At 43.6% G+C, this 26,330-nt stretch overlaps 2 protein-coding genes across 12 annotated transcripts in view; one reads left to right on the top strand and one right to left on the bottom strand.

The window, feature by feature from the left end:
- KIZ (kizuna centrosomal protein) overlaps positions 1-1,706 on the bottom strand; it is a 62,129-nt gene extending 60,423 nt beyond the window's left edge. For 3 of the 10 annotated variants that reach the window (XM_028738360.2, XM_028738362.2, XM_028738365.2), the window contains exon 1: positions 1,539-1,704. In XM_028738360.2, coding sequence (XP_028594193.2) covers positions 1,539-1,627 — 89 coding nt within the window. In that variant the 5' untranslated portion in view covers positions 1,628-1,704. Of the gene's footprint in view, positions 1-1,538 lie in introns of all 10 variants that reach the window. The other 7 variants (XM_028738370.2, XM_028738371.2, XM_028738367.2 and 4 more) reach the window with 5 other exon arrangements.
- Positions 1,692-24,368, top strand: LOC144328767 (uncharacterized). 2 transcript variants are annotated; one of them, XM_077933552.1, is made up of 5 exons: positions 1,692-1,838; positions 2,297-2,397; positions 3,311-3,415; positions 7,739-7,781; positions 22,203-24,368. In XM_077933552.1, the coding sequence occupies exons 3-5, from the start codon at positions 3,323-3,325 to the stop codon at positions 22,562-22,564; spliced, it is 498 nt and encodes a 165-aa protein (XP_077789678.1). In that variant the 5' UTR covers positions 1,692-1,838; positions 2,297-2,397; positions 3,311-3,322; the 3' UTR covers positions 22,565-24,368. The 2 variants fall into 2 exon arrangements, 1 of the variants encoding a protein (XP_077789678.1); XR_013394076.1 differs by having other exon boundaries at positions 1,759-1,838; positions 3,311-3,411.
- The last annotated feature ends 1,962 nt before the right edge of the window (positions 24,369-26,330 follow it).

Genomic DNA, 26,330 nt, shown 5'->3' with positions numbered 1-26,330 from the left:
CTGGTAGGAAACTTTTTCACATGGTGGCGCATTCAAAAATATGACTCTCACACCTGGAGTGCTTCAGTCCAGAATTCTATCACTTTATTCCATCTCATTCAGCATAATGTATAGAACAGCTCCAAGACCTAGCCACCATAACACAGGTAAGCACACGCACACGCACCCCAGAATGAGATGGCAGAATCAGTAAGTGTAAGACTTAACCTGGTGAGCTTCTACTTTTGAGCACTCCAGAAAACACACAAAAATTGCTACACGTTAAAAAAAAAAAAAAAACTCCCCAGCACACCAGACTGTAAGACAGCCATATATATATGTGTGTGTGTGTGTGTGTGTGTGTGTGTGCAAGTTTTCTGCTTCCAGGGAGGATTGTTTGGGCAGCAGGAGCAGGACATTAAAATGCATATGCAGACACCCAGGGACACTATTATTAGGCCAACTAGGCTGCTGCCTACAGCAGAGACCTCAGAGGGCCACAGTTTCATACAATTTGCTGTTGCTATATCTTATACATTCCTGATAATATTTTACTTTTATTTTATATTTTGAACGCAGTTTCTTGAAGCTCAAGCTCAAGCTTAAAAAAACGTACAATGTTGCGGGCTTGGCAACTATGCCAATTGCACATGCCCAAGCACTAGCACTTGACCTGAAGGAAAACTTGTAAAGAGAAAATGAGATGTTGATGTGCCAGGAAATGAAACTTCTGAGAGACTTAAACTTTAACATTGCAATCTGCAAGCTTATTCAAAATGTTTTGTGGATGCAAGCATTTTCTTTTGTATTTGAGAAAGGCGATAAAATACAGTTGCATTACTTAGTTTTGCCATTTAAAAGAGCGGTTTAAAGTTTTGCGGCTTTTTGTTTTTCCTGCAAAGCATCTGTTTTTAAAAACTGAAGCTAGCAATTTTATTTTGGGGGGGAAGTGTGCATGCAGGTAGCTAGCTTTGCCTATGGCACAAAATAGCCTGGCACCAGCGCTTTTGTAGCCTCTGTACACTCTGTCCTCCTACAAGCAAGCCTGTACCTCTTGTGGCAGCTGCACAGGAAAACACATGTGAATAGTTGATATTTAAATAAAGTATTGGCATAGCCAGAGGGGCAGCTGCCTGCCCCCCATCAATAAATAAAAATACTTAACTAAATGTAGAAATTGTAGAACTATTTAGACATGCTGTATTTTTCTGAGCACTTGGGGTGAAAAGAAAGTAATTTAAAACAACGGTCGCTGAGACATTTCATTGCCACGCAGAGGGGGGTGACAGGTGGGCGTCCTGCTCCCCGCTAAAATAAAGCCCGGCTGCGCCCAGGAAGTCAAGTATTTAAATACAAAGGTCACGAGCGAGTCTATGGGGAGCTCCGCGCAAACTCCGCCCCTTCGGCCCCAACATCCCCGACAGGAGCCGCCCCGCCGAGCCCGGGACCCTCGCGTCGCCGCCCTCAGCCGCCCCGGCGCCCAGCAACGGGCAAGGCGGCTCCGCCCGAGGGGAGCTCCGGACTGGACCCCCGGGGACCCCGTTTCCCCCCGAGCTCACCTGTCCCGGAGACTCTCCCGAAGGCGGCGGAGCTGCCCTCCGCAAGCGGGCGCGGGAGGGCCGGGGGTCCCACGGAGGCTGCCGGCCATGGGGCGAGGGCGGCAAAGGGCCTGTCAGCCGCGTTTGTTTGGGGGGCGTCTCCTGCGAGACGAGGCCGCGCTCCCGAGGTGCACCGCGGCTAGCCCCGCCTCCTCCCGCAGCCAGCCAGTCGCGGCCAGGCCGAGAAGAGGCCCCGCCCCCTTCTCTCCCTTCGGATTGCGGGCGGGGGGGGGGAGGCCCGGCAGGGGCGCCGCCGGGCAGGTGAGCGGGGCTGGGCTGGGCTGGGCTGGGCGGGGCGGGGGGGGGGCAGAGCCGAACTAACTGCGAGGTCAGTTCAGTACAGTGGTACCTCGGGTTACAGGCGCTTCAGGTTACAGAGTCCGCTAGCCCAGAAATATTACCTCAGGTAATATCACTCAGCAGCGGCGCGGCAGCAGCAGGAGGCCCCATTAGCTGAAGTGATGCTTCAGGTTAAGAACGGACCTCTGGAATGAATTAAGTACTTAACCCGAGGTACCACTGTATTTGTATTTACTTGACGGGGGCAACTGCCCCCCCCTGCTCCGCCCCTGGTTGAGGCCTGCTTCTGCGTGCAGTTACTCAGAAGTAAGCCCTGCCGAGTCCAGTTGGACTACCTCCGTAGTAAGTGCAGAGCAGAGCTCCTGCGTAAGTTTCCTACCGCATAAAATCAACTGGATTTCTTCTTGTTGTTTTTTAAGTGCTTCAATTGGATTGCTTAACCTTGGATTTGCAAGCGTGCTGCCGGATCACGTGCCTTGTTTCCCGCGAGTAAGTCGCATCGAAAGGGGTTTGGTCCCAGGTAGGTGTGTCTCAAGGGACATGCATTCCTATTTGGTGTGAACAGTTTGTGCCATGAAATCTTTGCTTGGTATATTTCAGAGCTGTTGTTTAGTGGAGGTCGAGGATTTGCCCTCAGTGCCTCCAAAATAAAATCGTGTTAGGAGAGGAACCAAATGGAGGTCAAACTCAGTGTCCAAACACCTTGGACTAAATGCCCCTCAGGGCATTTCCAACTCTGCAGTTCTCTGCAGTTCCAACTCTGCAGTTCTAATTCTGTGAAGTGGCTTGAACTAATTTATTATCACTGCAAACCTGCATTGCATAGCAGGATTCTACTGTCAGCACACTTCTGCGGTTTGTTCTTTTTTATTACTGTGTTTTAAGGGTTTTGTCCAATGTTAGTTCCACTCAAAGTAGGCCCGCTGGAATTAATAGACATGACTAAATTTAGTTCATTAATTTTGGTGGGTCTATTCTGAGAAAACAATTGGATATAACCCTTACAATGAAGTAGTACAATAAAATGGCTTGTTGAACAATGTCCTCAATCCATCTATCTCTCAAAACTATAGACCCTTCTTGTGTGAAATCACTTTCCACTTCACCAAATCCTGTTGCACAATACAAGGCAACAGCTTCTGCAGAGAGCTATCTACATAAAGGCTGAGCAAATGCACATGAGATTATATACTAAGGAGCAGTAATCAAAAAACCACAATGTATAAGAGTACTTAGTCATATTGACAATCCTTTGGATACATCCTTGGTCAGCTGTTGAGTGAAGATAACCTAGGCAGATAGGAGCAGTAGCCAACTACTGCCTGTTTGCACTACTATACCTTGATAATGTTATTCTCTGAATTGTGGTATAATTGAGATCTAAAAATAAATTGGGATCTGTATGATTAATATTTGTGTTTGTTTTCTTTTAGTTTGGGATAAGAATGGCGATATGGAGGGAAACAGAAGTAGAACAAAATATGTTTAAGAGAACTTTATTTTGGGATAAGGGAAGTAACAGCACCATGAGAATGTTAGTAAGTATAATGCATTTAATATTTTAGTAGATCCTTTTATTTACTTAATCCGCACTCAGAATCAATACTTAGATTATGTACCCGGTGGACACAAAGATGGGTTTACCATAAAGCCACAGGACAGGAAGAAAGCTGGGAAACCAGCAAGATAATGGAGTGAATTCGCCACATTTTCCACATGTCTACTTTAGCCTAATAGATTCAGCATCAAGTTTAGTCCAGCAGGAAAGGAGAAAAAATCTAGCATTCTCTGCTTCTGCATGGGAAAATCATAACTGTCTACCGGAGGTCCTTCTACTTTTCCTTTGGAAAGGGGCACCTGTTGCAATGCCTCGGTCTTGAGAGACAGGAATGAAGTTAACTCCAGGAATGAAGTTAAATTACTGGAGAAACACAGTGACTGCAAGGACTGGTAACTCATAACTTCTGCCTGCTGCATTGTTTTTTCTGCATTAGCAGCAGCAAGGTGACCTCTCCAGGGTGGAAGCCTGGTTAGTGTGTATGGAGGTCCTGGGCTATCCAGGTGACAAGAACCCCCTCTGTGCCTTGCTGGTGTCGTCCAAAGGAAAGCAGAGCAATACATTTGGCACCAGCTTAGCTACAGGACTAGGAGGCGGCATACAAGGCACCATCCAGCTGTTTTAGCGACTCCACTCTGGATTTGTGTATGGTTTATTCCTTAGCCTTTTCTTCTCCCAATGGTGTCCCACAAGGCAGTGGGTACAGATTTTTCCTCAGGGTTTACTCCTGAAGCTTTTCTCATAAATGAGCATAGCCACAAGGCAGTGGGGAATTAGGATCAGAGTTTTCCTTCTCTTAGATGGGCTCCCTTCCCAGATTGCTGAGCCCCATCTACCCCTCATTTCCCTCTACAGCACATGCAGAAACTGCCGTTTTGCCCCATTGGACCCACTATTGGTCTCGTCCACTCAATCTGCTGAAGCTTGTCCTCGCATGCAGGGGAAGTCCCTAATTCATTGAGGTTTTGAGACCCAACAGCTGGCCAGTCGAAGCTGTTTCCCGGGGTATGGTTGCCTAGGAGCCACAGGTGAGAGCTGAGTGTAGGGTGGGAACCGAAGATGGACAAACTAAGCCAGAAGGAGCACGACATGTCCCACACCAGAGGTACTACCCAACCCCAAACCCCCTGTTTGTATTCAGACAGAAAAGACCTGCTTCTGCCTTGATTTCCACAGTAAAAAAATCCATTGCTCCTATGCAGGAGTTTCTTCTTGGAGCCTACCAAACTACAGAATACAGACTTAGCTATTCCTTGAGCATTTCTTTACAAATAACAACTTACATATGTTCTGATTCATACGCTGTCTACAGAATTCCCCACAACAAGCTCCCTGTTGTTTTTTTATACTTGTCTGTTTTTTCATATTGCTTGCCTTTTTTGTCCTGGCATATAATTTATTGCAGCTTCTAATTGCTTTACAAGGGAAATATAAGGTTCAGGTCTAAGCAAGGAGTACAGAGTAGATAACCACGCAGTTTGATATCATTATCTTTATTCCAAAGTCCAAACTGGACTTTTAAGTATCAATGCTGATATTCAGTAACTATGATGTGCTGTTTATCCATGCTGCTGAAACAAATTGTGGAAGTGCACTTCAATGTAGTTTCTCAAGGAGAAGTATTAACCTGCTTATCAATACCCAGTACTACTTTCAAGTACAATATTGGTGTGGAAAACCTGCTTTGCCTTGAAATATCAATTTGATATATCTTTGTGAGAGAGAGGAATGTGATGTTCATTTCACTTATTGGTTTTGGTATTTTCATGCCACCGTTATGCCAAAGCACTCACAGTAGTTTACATTTTATAAGAACAGTTTATAATCTTAAGAGACATAATTTTAAAAGGAATCGAGATGAAACAGGAAGATCAGCAAATCCAAGTGGCAACTCTTTCTTGCCTAACACAACACAGTACTTGTTACATAAGGACCAGGTGGAAGCTTGCTGTGGGGATTATTCTAGGAGGGGAGGAGCTAAATGACAGTTTGTCCGAGCCAAGAACATGAAGGGGGTCTCAGTGTCTCACTTCTCTTTTAAGGCTCAGCCAGCTTCCCCAGCGGAACTTGCTGATGGATTAACAGACTCGGGTTTCTCAAGTCTGTTTGTCTTCTGCTCTCCTGCTGCCTTGGAAATAGATCTCTTGAGGCAACCACCTCTCCTTGCCTTGCTTTGGGGTTGCATCAATGCAAAATGAACTTTTAGAAGTAGGAGCAGTAAAACAACAGACTATATGCAAGTGGCAGGGAAGGGGGGGAAATCTGAAAATGATGTTCTCTGTTGTATCAAGACTCCTTTGCTTCTGGTAAATTGCACCGATTCTGTTACTCTGCAGTTTTGCAGATCATGGATTTGCATAAATTCAACTGTGATCTATATGTTTTAAAATGAAATTGTGTTTCTTTATTTGATTTAACTGTGCAGTCTTATGCACCATTTGGCATACATATAAATGCATTTTATTTACCATCCCCCTTTAAATTGGTAGCACTTGTCCTGATGTAAAAGACACACAGCAAATTTACATAATGCCCATATAAGACCTTTTTTAATGAAAAGTCTTAAATTAAGAGTGCTATAAATATATTAGTAATCAAAGAGCAAATAATACCAGTGAACATATCTCTGCAGAGCAGTTGTTGAGATCCATTTCTTACTGTCAGTGTCAGTGCATGGCACACAGTCCTAATTAACATGTTGAATTTAATGTTTAAATTTTAATAAATTTATATGCAATGAAACGCTTTCATTCAGGCCTACAGTTCCTTGAAATGAATAATTGCTTTTCTCTGATGTACAAATATATTGTTTTGTTGGGGGAAAAATAGGCATTTTGCATACTGCAGTATCAGTCAAATGAGCTCTGACAGTTCTCAGTTCAGAAGAAGCTTGTGCTAAAAGTGTTAAAACTTGAATAACAAGACTGTATTGGTTTTAATCTTCAGATGTTTTGTAAGAATCTTAGGGCCTGGGCCAAAGGAATCTCTCAATGAGGAGGTCATCATCCATTTTAGAATAAGTTTGCATATGCTGCTTAGGAACCAAAGATGGTTCATGTTCAGGAACACTTACTGAAGTGTGTAGAACCTAAAAAAAGGTAAAGGCACCCCTGCCCGTACGGGCCAGTCTTGCCAGACTCTAGGGTTGTGCGCTCATCTCACTCTATAGGCCGGGAGCCAGCGCTGTCCGCAGACACTTCCGGGTCAGGTGGCCAGCGTGACAAGCTGCATCTGGCGAGCCAGCGCAGCACACGGAACGCCGTTTACCTTCCCGCTGGTAAGCGGTCCCTATTTATCTACTTGCACCCGGAGGTGCTTTCGAACTGCTAGGTTGGCAGGCGCTGGGACCAAACGACGGGAGCGCACCCCGCCGCGGGGATTCGAACCGCCGACCTGACGATCGGCAAGTCCTAGGCGCTGAGGTTTTACCCACAGCGCCACCCGCGTCCGTGTAGAACCTAGATACGTATAATCAAGCTACAAACAGCTGGTCAAATACCAATGTTTTCAGAGTCATTCCTTCACTGCACATGGAGGCCTGGATCCTTCGTGTTGCTAGAATAATTCTATCCATTGTATTTGTACCTTGCTCTTCCTCCAAGGAGATTAGGAACATAAAGTCATCACATTTTATCTTCAGAACCACCTTGTTTTGAGGGACAGTAATTTGCCTAAGATCTCCTGATTGGCTAGGGATTTGAATCCAGATCGCACAGGCCACATTTCAACATGCTAGCCAATACACCACATTGACTGTTCTTGTGTTTGTAGGCAGATGAGAACTTACTTATATGTTGCTACCACAGTTGCACTGCATTGCTTGCAAGGCAACATTTTAAGAAAATTTGGTGGTTCCTGCCCAATAAAAAGATTTGAGGAAGTAGAGAAAGCTAATATTGCCTGAGATGAGAGCTGTGATTGACTTTTGTCCCACATAAATTTGGAGAATTTGTCCAGGAGAAACAACTCAGAATTTTTGTGGGAAGGAAGGTGGTTATATAAGATTAGTGAAATTTCTCAGGGCATTCCTAGTTGGTGTGTGTGTGAATTCAATTGACTGCCTTGGTCTTTTTTGTGCCTTGGAGAATACCAGACATAACTGTTTGGGGAAGAATCTAAAGCCAAAGGAAACATTTCTATCACCTGAAGGCGGCCTGAATTTTGAGGGTTATATGGAGAACTCAAAAGCTTGTTCCCTATATTTGACATTTTGATTGCTCCTAATAGGTATATTTGCCCAACTCTGGATTTTGAAGCTTTTTCTTATGGACCAACATATCTTTCTTTGTTTTTATTCTTTCAGTATCTTCAAATCCAACACTTCTTAACAGTGGCAAGCAAGATGAGTAAGAACTTATTAAATTCAGTTTTCATAGTTTAAAGAAAAAGGCAGTTTCTAGATCAGATACTACTTGGGAGAGATTGCACTAGAATTAAGTCCTATATTAAGTCCTATACAGTGGTACCTCATGTTAAGTACTTAATTTGTTCCGGAGGTCCGTACTTAACCTGAAACTGTTCTTAACCTGAAGACCACTTTAGCTAATGGGGCCTCCTGCTGCTGCCGCGCCACCGGAGCCCGATTTCTGTTCTTATCCTGAAGCAAAGTTCTTAACCTGAAGCACTATTTCTGGGTTAGCCGAGTCTGTAACCTGAAGCGTATGTAACCTGACGTACCACTGTACAGTGCAATCCTTTGCATGCCTACGCAGAAATACATACCACTTTGTTTCCTCAGACTCAGTCCCAGGAAAGTGTGTATACAGTTGCAATCTTACCACTCTTCCCCAGAAGTAATCCCCACTGAGCTGGTGGAACTTACTTCTGGGTAAACTTGCAGAGGATTGTGCTGCAAACAATCTAAGACAATGGAGGGGGAGTTCGACACTTCATGTCTCACCATCTCAAAGCAGTATTTTCTTTGCATCACAATGGCACCTAAGACCTTGGAAGTTAAACAGTATTTATGGAATGATTGAACACAGCTGTTAGTACTGTAATGAGATTTCATGCATCTGTGGAGAGAATATAAAAGCTAAGAAGTCTGGGGAAAATATCCTTGAAATCATCAGAGCAATACTAGGATTTTTATTCCAAAGGTTCTTCTGGCCTGTTATTACATGAAGGATTGTGTAGTCGGGGAGGGGAGTGAGAATCAAGATGTAGTCTTAAATCTCTAGCAGCAGTCAAGCTACTATATACAAAATATTGAAATGCAAGCATGATACAATTAGAAATTGTTAAAACTACTATTAATTGGTAAAATTAACTTTATGTAAAGGACAGGAGATTCCTGGAAAAGTAAAATAGTGAGTGTCTCCTTGTTGTAGATAATATGAAGCGGAGATGTATGAGAGCAGAATATATAAAGAATTTGTGACTTCATATGAATTATGTTGTCACATATTCTGTACTTTAAATATTATAAATTGTTAATTTTTAATATATTTATGATATTGCTATACAGACAGGCAGATAGATACTAGATATAGGAAGGGCACTTCTGTTGTTGTTGTTTAGTCGTTTAGTCGTGTCCGACTCTTCGTGACCCCATGGACCAGAGCACGCCAGGCACCTCTGTCCTCCACTACCTCCCGCAGTTTGGTCAAACTCATGCTGGTAACCTCAAAAACGCTATCCAACCATCTCGTCCTCTGTCGCCCCCTTCTCCTTGTGCCCTCCATCTTTCCCAGCATCAGTGTCTTCTCCAGGGAGTCTTCTCTTCTCATGAGGTGGCCAAAGTACTGGAGCCTCAGCTTCACGATCTGTCCTTCCAGTGAGCACTCAGGTCTGATTTCCTTAAGAATGGATGCATTTGATCTTCTTGCCGTCCATGGGACTCTCAAGAGTCTTCTCCAGCACCATAATTCAAAAGCATCAATTCTTCGGCGATCAGCCTTCTTTATGGTCCAGCTCTCACTTCCATACATCACTACTGGGAAGACCATGGCTTTAACTATACGGACCTTTGAGGGCACTTCTAGATCAGACCAAAAGCCTACACAGTCCAGCTCTGTTCTCACACTGGCTATCCACAAGCAAGGCACAAATGCAGTAGCGCACTCCCACTCATGTTCTCAGCAACAGGCATTCTGAGGCATATTATGAGAAGGAATCCCCTGTTTGAAGCAAATGGAATGGGAGCAAGCAGTTAAAACCTCTTGTGCACGATCCCTTCCTCAGTTCAGTTCTTCCTCCTGTGGCTGCTTTTAGCTCCTAGAAAACCTTGATTTTGGATCTCCTGTTTAATCTCTAGTTTGACTCAGTATTCAGATCCAGTGGACTGAATTGGTGCATAACAAGTTATATGAATGAAAAAAGCCGCTTCAGGTGACAAATTGTGCACATCACAAAGTGGAGGCAAACAGTCAGTGCTTTCACACTCTGATTAGTCATTTCCTAGTTTGTTGCTGAGAAACCATAATTTACTGTTCATCCAAATCCGCAAACTTATGTTTGCCCTCCAAACCAGAATTTCAGACCAGTTTAAGCAATAGTTTAGAGGGAGAATGTAAAACATAGTTTGCTTCCCCCCCAAATGTCACAGCAAACTATGGTTTTCCACAAACTACAGCATAACTAATCAAAGCACATGAGCACAAGGCTTGTTCTCATAACACCAAACCATGGTTTAGCATTACATAAACTGACCTACTTGAATTATGTCCTATATCTACATATAGCTACAAAAAACTTAATATATTTTAATCTACTTCTGAGTAAGAAAGTTACATGGCATTTTGTTTGATTCCACCATCACCCTGCCCCCAAAATTAATTTCTCTGCTGACAGAAATGAGCTATCATAGGAAAAGTTGATTTACAAAAGGGGGGGGGAGAAACCCCACCCTCAAACTCTCCCCCCCCCCAAAAAAAATCAGATTTGACTTTTCTGATTAATGGATCCTTTATATAGTAGGATAATACATTTTCTATGGAATGCTCTAGTACCATAAGACTAAGAGGGCTATGAATAATAGTCAATATGATAACAGCATCAATAAATTACTGCACATAGGACAGGATTATCCTGTAAAATGTGAAGTGTTTCAAGTTAAATTTGTTTATGATATCTATAATTATCTGCCACTTGGATACCCTTCTCAGCAGGTTGAACAAGTACACAAAGCTTAACAGAGTTTGAAATAAAAGAAGTGTTTGGTCTACCCTTGGGTTGTTCCATTGTTGATGTAAAAGAGGGCAGCTGCTAGCCAGCCAGGAAGTGGAGTGACGGTGTGTAGAGTAACTGATAGCTTCCTGCTACCAGCCAGTTGAATTGCCACCTTGTTTTTCCCCACCCCACACCATTCCACTTGCTGGCTGGAACCCAAAAGCCTATTCAGTTCCCCAAGTGTAGCTTTCAGGTTGACACTACTGCATCATGGGCTTCTACCTTGTTTAAAGCTGCTGCAAACATTCCCCACAAGAGGTAGGCAACCAGAGGGTGGTGGGTAAATGATTGAAACATCTGCTGTCCATTGTTTTGAGCTTTGCCAAAGACAAAGAAGACCTCAGTCCCGAATGCCCCACTTCCAGAGTGCAGAAAATTTGCAGTGGTTACTAGAAGATGCAGAATTAAAGGTCTGCAGAGACACTTCCTCCTCTGTGCATTACATCATTAAATATATCTTTGATCAATATTGATCAGTTGCAATGCTTTCTACTCACCTTGCCTTCTGATCAGAGGCAAAGTGGTAACAATCTGTTGGTGAATCAATTTATGTTTGCAACTTGATAACCCAACAAACAGCTAACATGAGGTGCAATCTAATAAAAAGGTAAGGAATTTTAGGTTAAACTGATCTTGTGGGAAGAGCTAAGCATCAATGAAGGCACAATATTAGGCTAACTAATGTTACCAGTTAAGCAGCTGTTCCTATTGAAATCAATCTAAAACTGATTTAATTTTGGCTGGATTATGTTCCAGGTGTACCATTTTTAAAAGTATGTGAATTATGCTGCTCAGCACTCCCACTCCAATGTTTTAGACTTATGCCAACACTGAAACATAAACTTCCTGATCTACCTTATGCATGAAAATTATAACTGCTTTTTTAGAAAGTTACTTAAGTTCAACATTAAATTATAAGCGTCTACTGAAAGCAGACATTGCATAGTACGGGGGCGGGGAACAGCTTAATAATGTATTTTTCCTTTATATGGGTGTAATCCCATTGATGGCCTTGTGTTCATGGAGTGATCCAGTGGGTGCTTCCACTAATGGAAAAAGAGGGAAGAAGTATTTGCCAGCTTCATCCCCTCCCAGAAATGGGCGCCAGAGAATTGAGGGACCTTCCAGAACAAGGTTGAAGGCAGTGGGGGAGGGCTACAATGGGGAGGGTAAATTCACAAATATTGGTTCCATCCTATAGTAGGTGTTCATAATTTGCATTTCCTTGTCTAGGGAAAAGGAAGGTGTGGATTCAGTACAGCTGTATCAGCTGTATATTTCTTGGTCTTTCCTAGTTTGACCTTGTGTACTCTTCCTGCAGTCAGGAGCCCCTTGGCTGATTTTCCAGAGGATGATCCAAAACAGAGTTAGAAAAGTAATCCCTTGGAGGGCTGCTAAAAGTGAGAAAAGTCTCTCTTATCAAGGTATTTAATAGAACTTCCCAGCTGCAAAAGCCTTTGGAAGTGGGATTCAGCAGCTCTCATTTAAGCTCTGATCAACTTTATTTTGGATTATTGTAACATGCTATGGTTGCCTTTTAAAATGGTCTAAACGCTTCTACCAGTGCAGAATGCCGAGACCCAGCTGTTATCAGGAGCTCCAACAGGGAGATCATGTTGCCCCATTTTGACTGTTAGCTTCTAGGCCCAATTAAAGTTCCAGGATTGACCCTACACAGCTTCCTTGAAGAAGAGGCCTGCTCCATTAACTATTTCTCCTTCCTTCTTCCAGGCAATCTAAATGGCACTATTCTGTATGAGTTCCTTCCTTCCTTTTGTGAATCAAGGCTTGCATGTCACAACATTTACAGTGAACTCATACACCACCCTTGGAAACTGCCAGTCACAATGACTGACTAGCAATGCTTCTCCCCACCAGACATTCATGAAAAGCACCAACAGGGCCAAAATAAACCTGCAACATCAGGAACACTGGCTGACAATGTTACCCAACCTATTAACTCTATTTCACACAGAACGGACAAGCAGGCTGCCTGGAAAAACAAATGTGCACATGAAAAGGAAGAATTTAGTTGAGGAAGAAAGCCCCAAGTTACCCAAGTCAACAGAAGGAAATTTCATGCAGTGGAGGAGATGACTGAGAACCAGATTTGATAGCGTGGGTATTTTAGATTGTATCAAGAGAGCCAAACCTGGTGAAGCTGAAGTCTTAAAGTTATGGGAGGAGCAAAATAAATTAGCAGTGTCTATTATCTAGGAAAATCCCACAGGTGCCCAAATGATTCACACAAAGGAAAGGAAAACAGCTGCTCAGATGCTTCAGAACTTGGAAAAAGCATTTGGATTTACAAGCCAGCACTCACATCCTGAGAGATTCATTTAGGGCATGAATCCAAGAAGGACTGTAAAAATCATGAAACACAGTTCCTAACCATTATTGAAAAGATAGAAATTTCCTAATACAAAATGGATGAGGAATGCAAAATTAGTTATTTCCTGGGGTCACTAGGACGCAAATTTGTTATGTTTATAGTTCACATGGCTATAACATTCCAAACTTACCACTTGGTGATGCAGTTGAACACCTAAGAGGAAAATGTGAAGAGGAGCGAACACTCTTGAATCAGGAATGGAAGTGACACAATTTATGTGTCCCTATCCCAGAAGAGAGTCAAGGCCATATCCAGAAAAGTTGTTTGCTACAGTTTCTACAAAGAGGGATACCTAGCCAAATTTTATAAAGCACAAAAGTCAAAGAAATTCCCTGAAAACTGTCCTGACAAAAACAAGCAACCAAGACAAAATAAGGGGAACAACAGATGAATCTAACTGCAAATTTTAATGATGAGAAATGAAACAAATGGTTGATTGATTCTGGGTGTCCTTCATATATGAGTTATGATAAAAATTTATTTGGAGGCATTAACAATCAGTAGATGGTAATATCCAAATTGCAGAGCACAAAACCATAAAGGTATGTGGCACAGGTTCATGAACCTTAAATTGCAAGCTAAGCAATGAACTGAGAGAGAATACTGTGCAGCAGGTCCTGTATGTCCCACAATTGAAATATGTCATGCTTAGTGTGTCTGCTTTGGACTGAAAAGGTTTTGATAGGCTGTTTAAATATGGGAAGTGCCAAGTGACCGGAGATGGGGGCACACTTAACTAATGGTGTATATGAGACCAATCTTTCAGGACCGCAGTCTGCAAATGTGGCACACTAATGCCAGCAGGATGAAGCAGATCCAGAAATTTGGCACAGAACCTCTCCTTCCCATCAATGCTGAGGCAGCCAGCTGTTTCCTGAGCAGGCCTAAGGAAGGCAGGGCCCCTACATGGCTGGACGGGAAGTGAAGGCTCACCTCTCTTGGCTACTCTTGCTGCCGCCCTGCAGCTCCTGTGTGTGCAGCTGACTCTGACTCGGCCCAGTTCAACCTTCTGAGCTGGGAGGGGGGGGAAGGTTCACCTGACAGAGGGAGGGAGAATAGGAGGAAGAGAAGGTGGAGGCAGCAGGAGCAGTCCTGTTGTTGTCTTGTGTGGCAATAGGGTCGTAGGGTTGTTTGGGTCTGCAGGGTGACATGAAGGAAATTAAATCCAAAGTGAACACTGAAGTGCAGAAGCTGTGGGAGCTGCTGGAGAAGCTGGAAAAGCAGAACGAGCAGCTCCACATTTGCAATGCTGGCGGGGCTTCGTGCGGCAGCCCCAAGCAGCTCTTTGGCAGCATCCAGAGCAGTGGGGGGTTGGTCACCTGCATGCATCCAGATATGGCTCTTGCCGCGGCCGTTGACAGCCCGCTGTTCCCTTTGACCTTCCCCTGCCACCGCCAGGAACAGCCCTCTGCTCCTGGAACTCGAGAGTCACTGCCTCAGCCCCAAGAAAGCTGGGCCCAGGTGGCCTCCGCCTAGCAAGAAAAAAGGAGGAGGGAGTGGCCTGGCACCGGCAGATGTTTTGCCAACAGGGAGAGCCGGGGAGAATGCCAGCCTCATGGAGGAAGTGGAGCCGCTGAAGCCCAACAAGCTGGAGTGACTGGCCAGCTGTGGCAAATCACCTGTCTCACGCAGCACCAAAATACATTTTTCTTTCAGTGCTGCGTGAGCCAGGAAATCCATAGGGCACTGCGGCACCAAAGGACGTGCATCTTCTGGTGCCATGCTACCCTGTTCACCAGGTGATTTGTGCAGCAGCAAAACAGGCATATCTTTTTGTGCCCTGCTGCCCCAAAGTCCAGCTGAATGGTGCAGCATTGCAGCCACGCCAGCCAGCCAGATGGAGATGTTAGGCAACAAACTTGGCACTGGAACCATACAACACTGGTCCTAAAGGCTCCCAGTATGTTTCCGAGCACAATTCAAAGTGTTGGTGCTGACCTTTAAAGTCCTAAACAACCCTGGCCCAGTACACCTGAAGGGGATATATAGTCTCCACCCCCATCATTCTGTTCGGACACTGAGGTCCACCTACAAAGGCCTTCTGGTCGTTCCCTCCCTGCGAGAAGTACAGGGAACCAGGCAGAGGGCCTTCTCAGCAGTGGCGCCCTCCCTGTGGAATGCCCTCCCATCAGATGTCAAGGAGATAAAGAACTGCACAACTTTTAGAAGATATCTGAAGGCAACTCTGTTTTTAATGTTTAATGTTTTATTATGTTTCAAAATTCAATAAATTATTATTAATATTATTAATAATATTAAGCTGGAAGCCACCCGGAGTGGCTGGGGTATCATCATCATCATCATCATCCTTTTCCCTGCTTTTCAAAAGGCCAGTTGCTTGTCACAAAATGCTACTGGCGCCTGGTTAATTTCAAACACTGAACAGAACTCAGATGCAGAGAGAAGGTTTAGATCTCTTTGGAAATGACAAGATGCATGCTGACTGATGCAGGCATTCCCAAGTACATGTGGGGAGATGCAGTAGCCACTGCTGTGTATCTCCAAAACTGCCAACCAAGGGACCTACACAAACTGACCTGAAGCTTTATTATGAGGCAGCCTACCTATTCTGGATAAGGGATTGATGTCTACTCCAAAATATGAGCTTGGTTGATTTGGAAGGGCATGACAATTGTTTTGGTTGGCATGCCTACCTTAACTACGACAAGACTAAGGCACACAAGGGATTTTTTAATCATATTATTAGAAAAGTGCTATATACGGTTTTTATATATATATGGTTTTTGGACGCAGGTGGCGCTGTGGGTTAAAGCCTCAGCACCTAGGACTTGCCGATCGAAAGGTCGGCGGTTCGAATCCCTGCGGCGGGGTGCGCTCCTGTCGTTCGGTCCCAGCGCCTGCCAACCTAGCAGTTCGAAAGCACCTTCGGGCGCAAGTAGATAAATAGGGACCGCTTACTAGCGGGAAGGTAAACGGTGTTCCGTGTGCTGCGCTGGCCTGCCAGAGCAGCGATGTCACGCTGGCCACGTGACCCGGAAGTGTCTGCGGACAGCACTGGCTCCCGGCCTATAGAGTGAGATGAGCGCACAACCCTAGAGTCTGGCAAGACTGGCCCATACGGGCAGGGGTACCTTTACCTTTTTTTATATACGGTTTGGATAAAATATAAAGACCTGATTGAACCTAAAGCCCCATGGTGGATCTCCCACTTGGAGGCTAATGCAGTAAAGTAAAGTAAATATGCAGGTAGGCTGGCTCACGTATAAGTCATTATTAATGGAGGAAGGCACCCAACTAAAGTTAAAGCAGTATGATGATATGAAAGAACATTTTTCAGGATGGCTACAGTACTTCCAACTAAACGAGACCTTTAAACTTGATAAAAAGAAGGGCTTTGCCAAAGAACCCTCTAAATTGGAAACAGAATTGTTAAATAATAAAACTAAGATACTTCCTAAAATGTACCGACTCCTCCTTGACTGGGAAGTCGAGGAGGAGGAGGTCAAATAAGTGATGATTAGGTGGGCCCAGGACGTTGGTCATACTATTCTGATGAGTGATTGGGAAAATTTGTAGAAAACGAATATGAAATTTACGGCCTGTTATAATATTAAGGAAAATCTCATGAAAATGCAGTTCAGGTGGTATTTGATGCTGTCAAAGCTATCTAAGATGTATAAAAATATCCTGAGCACATGCTGGTGGTGTGGAGACACAGAAGGAAATATGTACCACATGTGGTGGCTCTGTATAAAAATTAAAGAATTCTGGAATATCATAAATGATGAACTGAAAAGAATGATGCAAGTATCTTTTCCAAAAAAAAGCCGGAGGCCTTCCTTCTAGGTATCTTAGATAAAGAAATACCAAAATGGCTTAAGGAAATTTTTCTATATGGCACTGCGGCTGCAAGGACCCTGGTTGCAATGAATTGGAAGGGGGAAAGGTTTCCTTCCAAATCAGAGTGTTTAAACAAACTTCTAGAATACGTTGAGATGGCACAGATGACAAGAGAGGCAATTCAAATCAATGCTTTATTCAGAAATGGGACATGTTTAAAAAATATTTACAGAACTATAATCAGGGTGTGGCAACTATGGCAGCATTTGAATGATCTCTGTAAATAATACAGTGTTTGAAGTAAAATTAGAGAAAAGGATTAGTGAAAAAGATGTAAGGTGTATGATAAATTTGATTGAATTATGAAATCTACAAATGTTTTGCAGAAAAGGTAAACGCATTGGGTGTTGACAGGAAGTCATGTATAAAGCTATAAAATACAGAATAACAGAATAGAAGATGATTGCTATTTTGGCCTATTTAAAAGTTTTTACTGTTTTTTCTTGTGGTTTTTTCTGTTCTTTTTTTCCTCAAGTTGTAATGCACACTTTATGTTATGTTTATTTTTGAGCTTAATCAATAAAGCACATTTATTCCCAAAAAAATTCAAACACTGAACAGAACTCAGATGCAGAGAGAAGGTTTAGGTCTCTTTGGAAATGACAAGATGCATGCTGACTGATGCAGGCCTTCCCAAGTACATGTGGGGAGATGCAGTAGCCACTGCTGTGTGTCTGCAAAACTGACTGCCAATCAAGGGAGTTACACACACCTTTTGAACTTTGGCATGGAAGAATACCTAACTTAGAATCATAGAATCATAGAATCATAGAATCATAGAGTTGGAAGAGACCACAAGGGCCATCGAGTCCAACCCCCTGCCAAGCAGGAAACACCATCAGAGCACTCCTGACATATGGGTGTCAAGCCTCTGCTTAAAGACCTCCAAAGAAGGAGACTCCACCACACTCCTTGGCAGCAAATTCCACTGTCGAACAGCTCTTACTGTCAGGAAGTTCTTCCTAATGTTTAGGTGGAATCTTCTTTCTTGTAGTTTGGATCCATTGCTCCGTGTCCGCTTCTCTGGAGCAGCAGAAAACAGCCTTTCTCCCTCCTCTATGTGACATCCTTTTATATATTTGAACATGGCTATCATATCACCCCTTAACCTCCTCTTCTCCAGGCTAAACATGCCCAGCTCCCTTAGCCGTTCCTCATAAGGCATCATTTCCAGGCCTTTGACCATTTTGGTTGCCCTCCTCTGGACACGTTCCAGTTTGTCAGTGTCCTTCTTGAACTGTGGTGCCCAGAACTGGACACAGTACTCCAGGTGAGGTCTGACCAGAGCAGAATACAGTGGCACTATTACTTCCCTTGATCTAGATGCTATACTCCTATTGATGAGGCCCAGAATTGCATTGGCTTTTTTAGCTGCCACGTCACACTGTTGGCTCATGTCAAGTTTGTGGTCAACCAAGACTCCTAGATCCTTTTCACATGTACTGCTCTCAAGCCAGGTGTCACCCATCTTGTATTTGTGCCTCTCATTTTTTTTGCCCAAGTGCAATACTTTACATTTCTCCCTGTTAAAATTCATCTTGTTTGTTTTGGCCCAGTTCTCTAATCTGTCAAGGTCGTTTTGAAGTGTGATCCTGTCCTCTGGGGTGTTAGCCACCCCTCCCAGTTTGGTGTCATCTGCAAATTTGATCAGGATGCCCTTGAGTCCATCATCCAAGTCGTTGATAAAGATGTTGAATAAGACCGGGCCCAGGACAGAACCCTGTGGCACCCCACTATTCACTCTTCTCCAGGATGAAGAGGAACCATTGATGAGCACCCTTTGGGTTCGGTCAGTCAGCCAGTTACAAATCCACTGAGTGGTGGCATAGTCAAGACCGCATTTTACCAGCTTCTTTACAAGAATATCGTGGGGCACCTTGTCAAATGCCTTGCTGAAATCAAGGTAGACTACATCCACTGCGTTCCCTTCATCTACCAGGCTTGTAATTCTGTCAAAAAACGAGATCAGGTTAGTCTGACATGACTTATTTTTCAGAAATCCATGCTGACTATTGGTGATCACAGCATTCCTTTCTAGGTGCTCACAGACTGTTTGCTTAATGATCTGCTCCAGAATCTTCCCTGGTATTGATGTCAGACTGACTGGGCGGTAATTATTTGGGTCCTCTCTTTTCCCCTTTTTGAAAATAGGGACAACATTTGCCCTCCTCCAGTCTGCCGGGACTTCGCCTGTTCTCCAGGAATTCTCAAAGATGACTGCCAGTGGTTCTGAAATCACATCTGCCAGTTCTTTTAATACTCTTGGATGCAGTTCATCTGGCCCTGGAGACTTGAATACATCTAGACTAGCCAAGTATTCTTGTACTATCTCCTTAGTTATTCTGGGCTGTGTTTCCTCTGCTGAATCATTTGCTCCAAATTCTTCAGGTCGGGCATTGTTTTCTTTATCGGAGAAGACTGAGGCAAAGAAGGCATTGAGGAGTTCAGCCCTTTCTGTGTCCCCTGTTTGCATTTCACCATCTTCTCCTCTGAGTGACCCCACGGTTTCTTTGTTCTTCCTTTTGCTACGAACATACCCATAAAAGCCTTTTTTGTTGCTTTTAACCTCTCTAGCAAGCCTGAGTTCATTCTGTGCTTGAGCTTTTCTGACTTTGTGTCTACACGTGCTGGCTATTTGTTTGAATTCCTCTTTGGTGGTTTCCCCCCTTTTCCATTTTTTGTACACATCCTTTTTTAATCTTAACTCAGTTAAAAGTTCTTTAGATAGCCACCCTGACTTCTTTAGGCACCTTCCATGTTTCCGTCTCATTGGTATTGCCTGAAGTTGTGCTTTTACTATCTCCCTCTTAACAAACTCCCAGCCATCTTGAACTCCCTTTCCTTTTAGTATTACTGTCCATGGGATCTCACCCAGCACTTCCCTAAGCTTTATGAAGTCGGCTTTCTTAAAGTCGAGAAATTGAGTCCTAGTATGCTTGGCTGCTCCTTTCCGCTGTATAGTAAACTTCAGAAGAGCATGATCACTCGCGCCTAATGATCCTTCCACTTCTACCCCACTAACCAGGTCATCAACATTGGTTAGGACCAGATCTAAAATGGCTGTTCCTCTTGTTGCTTCTCCCACTTTCTGGACAATGAAGTTGTCTGCAAGGGCAGTGAGGAATCTGTTTGACCTTATGCTCTTGGCTGAGTTTGACATCCAACAAATATCCGGGTAATTGAAGTCCCCCATTACTACTATCTCCCTTCCTTTTGCATGCTTGGCCATCTGTTCCAGGAAGGCATCATCTATGTCCTCCGTTTGGCTTGGGGATCTATAGTAAACTCCCACAATGAGGTCACTGTTATTCTTCTCTCCCTTAATTTTGACCCAAATGCTCTCACTTTGGCTTTGAGGTTCTAAATCTTGGATCTCTTCACAGGTATACACATCCCTGACATATAACGCCACTCCTCCTCCTTTCTTGTCTGGTCTGTTTCTTTGAAATAGATTGTATCCCTCCATTATTACATTCCAATCGTGGGATTTATCCCACCAGGTTTCAGTGATTCCTATTATGTCATATTTAGTTTGCTGTACCAGGAGCTCAAGCTCATCTTGTTTATTTCCCATGCTTTGCGCATTAGTGTACAGACATTGAAGTCCATTAATCATTCCCCCGTGTCTCTTATTTAAGGATTTTCTCCTCCCACCACTAGGTCTGCATGCTCTTTGCTCCATTCGGTCTATGACATTTGGATGATCATCTTCATCAATTGATAGACTCCTACCTTCAGGAGCACTGTCTCCCTCCCCCACATTAGTCAGTTTAAAGCCCTCCTGATGAGGTTTCTGAGATTTTTTGCAAAAACATTCCTCCCAACCGTTGTGAGGTGCAGCCCATCGCTTGCCAGAAGTCCATCTTCAAGAAACTGCATTCCGTGATCTAAGAATCCAAACCGTTCCTGTTTGCACCATTTGCGAAGCCAGTTGTTCACTTCCACTATTTTCCCCTCTCTCCCTGGGCCACGTCGTTCAACTGGGAGGACAGATGAGATGACAATTTGTGCATTTAATTGCTTCAATTTCCTGCCCAGAGCCTCGTAATCTCTTTTGATCTTCTGGAGGCTATTGCTTGCAGTGTCATTGGTTCCCACATGAACCAAGAGGAAGGGGTATTTGTCAGTGGGTTTTATGATTCCTTGCAGTCGTTCAGTTACATCTTGGATCTTAGCCCCGGGGAGACAGCACACTTCCCGAGACATCTTGTCAGGCCCACAGATCACTGCTTCTGTTCCCCTCAGTAGGGAATCCCCTATCACCACTACACGCCTCCTCTTAGGTCTGGTCGGGGTTCTTCTGTGAGCTGTCGGTTCCAAGGTTGCCTGGACATTCCCAGAGGACTGCCTTTGCTCCTCGTCTTCATATACCTGATCGACTGTAATGAGGGAGAGATCCTCAAATGGAGTCTGCTCTTCGTCTTCCATGCTAGGGGAAAGGACCTCAAAGCGATTGCGTATTTCTAAACAATCAGAGCGAACCCTGGGCCTCCTACTTCTTTGAGTCACATTTCTCCATATATCTGGCTCCTGTGTTGGTGAACTAGCCACCTTCTCAGGGGAGTCCCCTGTCTCTTCCTTGGTGGAGACGGTGTGCTCTGTTGCTTCCAAGAAGAGTTCCAGCTCTCTAATTCTTTGGAGCGTAGCTACACGTTCCTCCAGTTGCTGGACTTTGTCTTTTAAGAGGGCAATCAACATGCAATTGCTGCAGGTAAAGCTGCCTGCAACCTTTGGCAAGATGGCAAACATTGCGCAGGAACCACAGGCGACTGCAGCTGTTCCCTCACCCTCCATCTTGGGAACGTGTCGTTGGGGGTGACTACAGTGGTCCTCTATCATAAAAAGTGTGGAGACAGGACAAATAAATCCCTCCCAAAAAACCTAGGTCTCCCCCAACAAATGTTTGAGACTAGCTCCCCTAAATCTAAAATATGGATAAGCTCCTCCCACAGCTAATCACCTACCTCAACAGAAGCCCTGCCCCCTCTGACCTTTGCCCAGAGAGAGCAGCTAATCAGCCACAAGAAACTTGTCACACATAAGTATATTTGGCAGTATTGCTTATGCTTTTGTACACAAAGAGAGCAGGCACAAACCAGACTCCAGGGCAGAACAAGGAATTATGGTAAGATATGCTTCTGGGGGCAAAAATGATAAAAGTTATGGACTTAAAAACAGGAAAGGTCAGCGTAAGACGTGGTTCATTTCGATGAGCACAGGAACGCTGATAAAAGAGGAACTATGATAGATTATTCTCAGCAGTCAGTGAAAGAAACACAAAACCCTTTGTACTTTTCACAATACGTACCAGTCCAGATCTAGCTTTTACTTTCATACCTTCTAGCACAGATGATGAACAGAAAGAAGCAGCAGAAGACCAGACTCCAAATAGCACCACCAGAGGGGATGAGATGGAGAGTGATGTCAAGATACTACCACTGGAGGGTGAATATGAGGATGTTGATGCAGTTCCAGAACCAGAGGTCTGACAGACTCAACAGAAGTGTTCCACCTCTGCGACTCTCCTGCATTGCAGGGTTGGTGCAGCCCCTAGAACCTTCCGCCTGGGAAGAGATAGAGCAGATGCCAGTCGCTGAAGCTCCTCTGTGGAAAGATGCTATGCAGGAGGAGTTGGATGCACTGCACCAGAACAAGACCTGGACCAAGGACCAAGTTGCCTCCTGGGAAGAAGGCAATTGGAAGTAAGTGGGCACTCCAGATAAAGCAGGGTGCAGAAGGCAAAGTTCAGTGCTGCAAAGCAAGGCTTGTGGGGAAAGACTTCCTTCCAAAGTTTGGAGAGGACTGATGAAACTTTTGCTCCAGTATTCAGATACACTACTTTAGAACACCTTTAGAGATTTACATGAAGCAGCTGAATGGTTTTGTCAAACCAAATAAATCTAATTTAGCTGCTATTGGATGAGAAGTTGCATCGCATGTTCATACAGCTCACACAGTTCACACACAAGGTCACACAGACAAGTGTTTGTACACAAAACACAAAAATGGATGATGTCCTTATGTTCTAGCATTTGTGGATGACCTGATCATTGCAACTAAGAGTGACTGAGATTAAGTAGTAAAGGATGTGGCAAAGGATGTGTCAATCAGAGAATCAGGAAAAGTCTCCTACTACCTAGGAGTCTAAATTGAAAGAGGAGGATCAGAGGATGGATCCGATCTTCCAAGCCAAAAACAAGTTGTTGAATTGCTTGGCAGGCTGAAGCTGTAACCATACCTATGGCCTCTGATTTTCTAAAGAGCCAATATGAATCTAAACTCTTAACTGACAGCAATCAGTACAGGTCAGTGATAGGAAAACTTTTGTACAGTGGTACCTCGGTTTCCAAATATCTTAGTTCCTGAACAACTCAGAACCCGAATGCTGCAAACCCGAAGAAGGTGTTCCAGTTTTTGAACTTTGCCCAGGTAGCCGAATGTGCTCCTGAGCTTCCATTTTTACTGTTGCACAGCAAATTTGAGTCCCCCACATAGTAATTAAGGCTTTCCCCCTCTTGTTTTGCCCTTAAGCAGCAAAATTAAGTACGCCCCATCATAAATAAGACTTTTTCCGTCCCGTTTTTACCCTTAAGCTGCAAATTTAAGTCCCCCCCCATCGTAAATAAGGCTTTCCCCCCTCTCATTTTACCCTTGCACCACAAATTTTTTAAAAAACCCATCGTAATGAAGGCTTTCCCCCTCTCGTTTTACCCTTAAGCAGCAAATTTAAGTCTCCCCCGCCCCATCATAATTAAAGCCTTCCGTTTCTGATTGTAGTGTTCTGAGGTGATATTTGGTCTTTTGTTTTTGCTATTTTTTATGTTTTTGTGTGCCTTTATTTTTGTGTCTGTGGCTTGTTTTTCGTTTTATGATTGAATGATGGATTGATTGTGTGACTAGAAATGGATAAAAGCCCCCTATCCAAACAATTACTATCGGTGCAGGTAAGAAAAAAAATTATTTTAATTTTTATCATCTACAATACTGTCTTATTTATTTTATAGTGCAGAACATTGATTATTGCTTTCATTTTGTGGATCAATGGTCTCGTTAGTAAAATTCATGTTGCTGTTTTAGGGGTTGTTTTTAAAAGTATGGAACGGATTAATCTGTTTTGCATTACTTTCTATGGGAAAGTGCTCCTTGGTTTTGGAACACTTTGGTTTTGGAACGGACTTCCAGAACGGATTAAGTTTGAGAACCAAAGGACCACTGTAATTGACCACAACAAGTAGAGCAGATATTGCAAAACGCAGTGGAGTAAGCTATCAAAAGAGTTGTGCAGATATCCGATGGGAACAAAGAACTGCAAACTTAAGCTGCCAGCAGACAGTAATCTTGAACTGGTAGGTTATTTGGACGCTGATGGACTTGGGACACTAAAGACTATAAGTAAATAGGTGGTTATGTTATTTGGAAATGGTTCCGTTTCTTGGGACAGTTATAAACAAAATTGTGTAGCTTTATCTTCTACAGAATCTGAGTATGTAGCTGCTACTGAGGCATGCAAAGAGCTCAACCAACTGGTGTAGGAGAAGCCCATTCAGCTGATGGGGGATAACCAGAACTGTTTGAAGCTAACACAGATCAAGAGGTTCCATACAACAACCAAGCATATTGGAGTGAAGTACCACTTTGTGTGTGAGGGGATGCAAGATGGACTTGTCGAGTTGACCTATTTGCCATACCAAAGAGATGGCAGATGATATTCCCACCAAACCTCTACATAGAGATAGCTTTGAGAACCTTCAAATCATGATGGGACTCTGGGTGGCTTAATAAAAAATTATACATGCAATTGTTCTATTTGTCTGAGAAGGGGTTTGTGGGAGATTTGCATCCAAAACTAACAGTGCATACTTTTGGTGATAACTGCATCTAGGGTCTAACAACCACAGAGCTACAAATTTATTAATTGTTATTATTATTGTTATTATTATTATTATTATTATTATTATTATTATTATTATTATTATATACCCCGGCTGAGACCGGGCTCAGGGTGGCTAACACCAAATATATAATACATTAAAAACACAAAATCAAACGATTAATTCAAAATACAATTCGAGTCACATTTAAAATCAAATTAAAATTAAGTGGGAACCCACAAATCATAACTGTAGGGGTAAGGAATTAAAAGTTCAAATTTCTAGACAATTGGATTCAGACTATAGAATGCAATTGGTAGAAATAATAATAATAATAATAATAATAATAATAATAATAATAATAATAATAATTTATTATTTATACCCCGCCCATCTGGCTGGGCCTCCCCAGCCACTCTGGGCGGCTTCCATAAAAACCAAAAATACAGTAAAGGGGTCTGTGTGATGTCTTTTCCCATGGTGGGAAGGATTAAAGATATATTAGCCTCCCTCCTCATTCTTCCCAGGATGTGAGACAGGCCAGGCATATGTCTGTGCTCCATCTGACCCTGAACTCCATTTTAGAAGCTAATTTTGTATTTTGTAACTTAGAAGTAGTTTTTAACTGCCTTATTTTGGTTGCTGCTACAACTCAAATCAAGTGAAGTACTTTATGTAAGTAAATACTTTTTATGTTTATTCTACAGTCTGTTGCCTGATTTATTAAGAGGGTAAGAATGCTAAACAGCCTAGCTCCCAGAGTTTCCACTTAATGCCACAAAGGATGGTGATCTAAACTCTGCTAGCCAAGTGTTTTAATTCTAAACACTAAGCCAATCGCTTTGAATGTTTCACTCACAGACATGAGTAACAGGAAGGATTGTTGCATTGGCACCGTCTTGCGAGACAATGGAGTTTGCCCCTGAGGGTGAAGTCAAACCACTGTGTTAGCAGCACCAAAGTGACCTCACCAGAGTATAAGCCTGAGCAGTGCGTGTGGAGGTCCTGGGTGACCAGACAAGACCTCCCCCTTTTTGGCCTTGCTGATATGGTCCAAAGAAAAGCAGAGCAATAAGTTTGGCACCAGCTACAAGAGTTGCTATGGGACGCGGGTGGCGCTGTGGGTTAAACCACAGAGCCTAGGACTTGCCGATCGCAAGGTCGGCAGTTCGAATCCCCGCAACGAGGTGAGCTCCCATTGTTCGGTCCCTGCTCCTGCCAACCTAGCAGTTTGAAAGCACGCCAAAGTGCAAGTAGATAAATAGGTACCACTCTGGTGGGAAGTGGCTTAGTCATGCTGGCCACATGACCCGGAAGCTGTACGCCGGCTCCCTCGGCCGATAAAGCGAGATGAGCGCCGCAACCCCAGAGTCAGCCACGACTGGACCTAATGGTTAGGGGTCCCTTTACCTTTACCTTACAGGAGTTGCTGGAAGGAGGTTCCACTCCAAATTTGTATAGGGTTTTACTCCTTAGCCTTTTCTTTTCCAGAAGATATCCTGCAGGGCAGTGGAGGATTAGGATCAGAGTTTTCTTCTAGATGGGCTACCTTTCCCTCTACAGCATGAGCAGAAACCACCTTCTTAGCTGTTGGACCCACT

The sequence above is a fragment of the Podarcis muralis genome, chromosome 8 (genome assembly GCF_964188315.1).
Source record: "Podarcis muralis chromosome 8, rPodMur119.hap1.1, whole genome shotgun sequence".
NCBI classification, from domain to species: Eukaryota; Metazoa; Chordata; class Lepidosauria; order Squamata; family Lacertidae; genus Podarcis; species Podarcis muralis.
Note: the sequence above shows the minus strand (reverse complement) of the source record. Positions and strands in the feature narration are given on the sequence as shown.

Excerpts from the sequence above, each read along its gene's own strand:
- LOC144328767 (XM_077933552.1), top strand. The coding sequence starts at position 3,323 with ATGGCGATATGGAGGGAAACAGAAGTAGAACAAAATATGTTTAAGAGA. Across the intron at positions 3,416-7,738 it reads ACAGCACCATGAGAATGTTA|TATCTTCAAATCCAACACTT; the intron begins GTAAGTATAATG and ends TTATTCTTTCAG. Across the intron at positions 7,782-22,202 it reads AACAGTGGCAAGCAAGATGA|CACAGATGATGAACAGAAAG; the intron begins GTAAGAACTTAT and ends CATACCTTCTAG.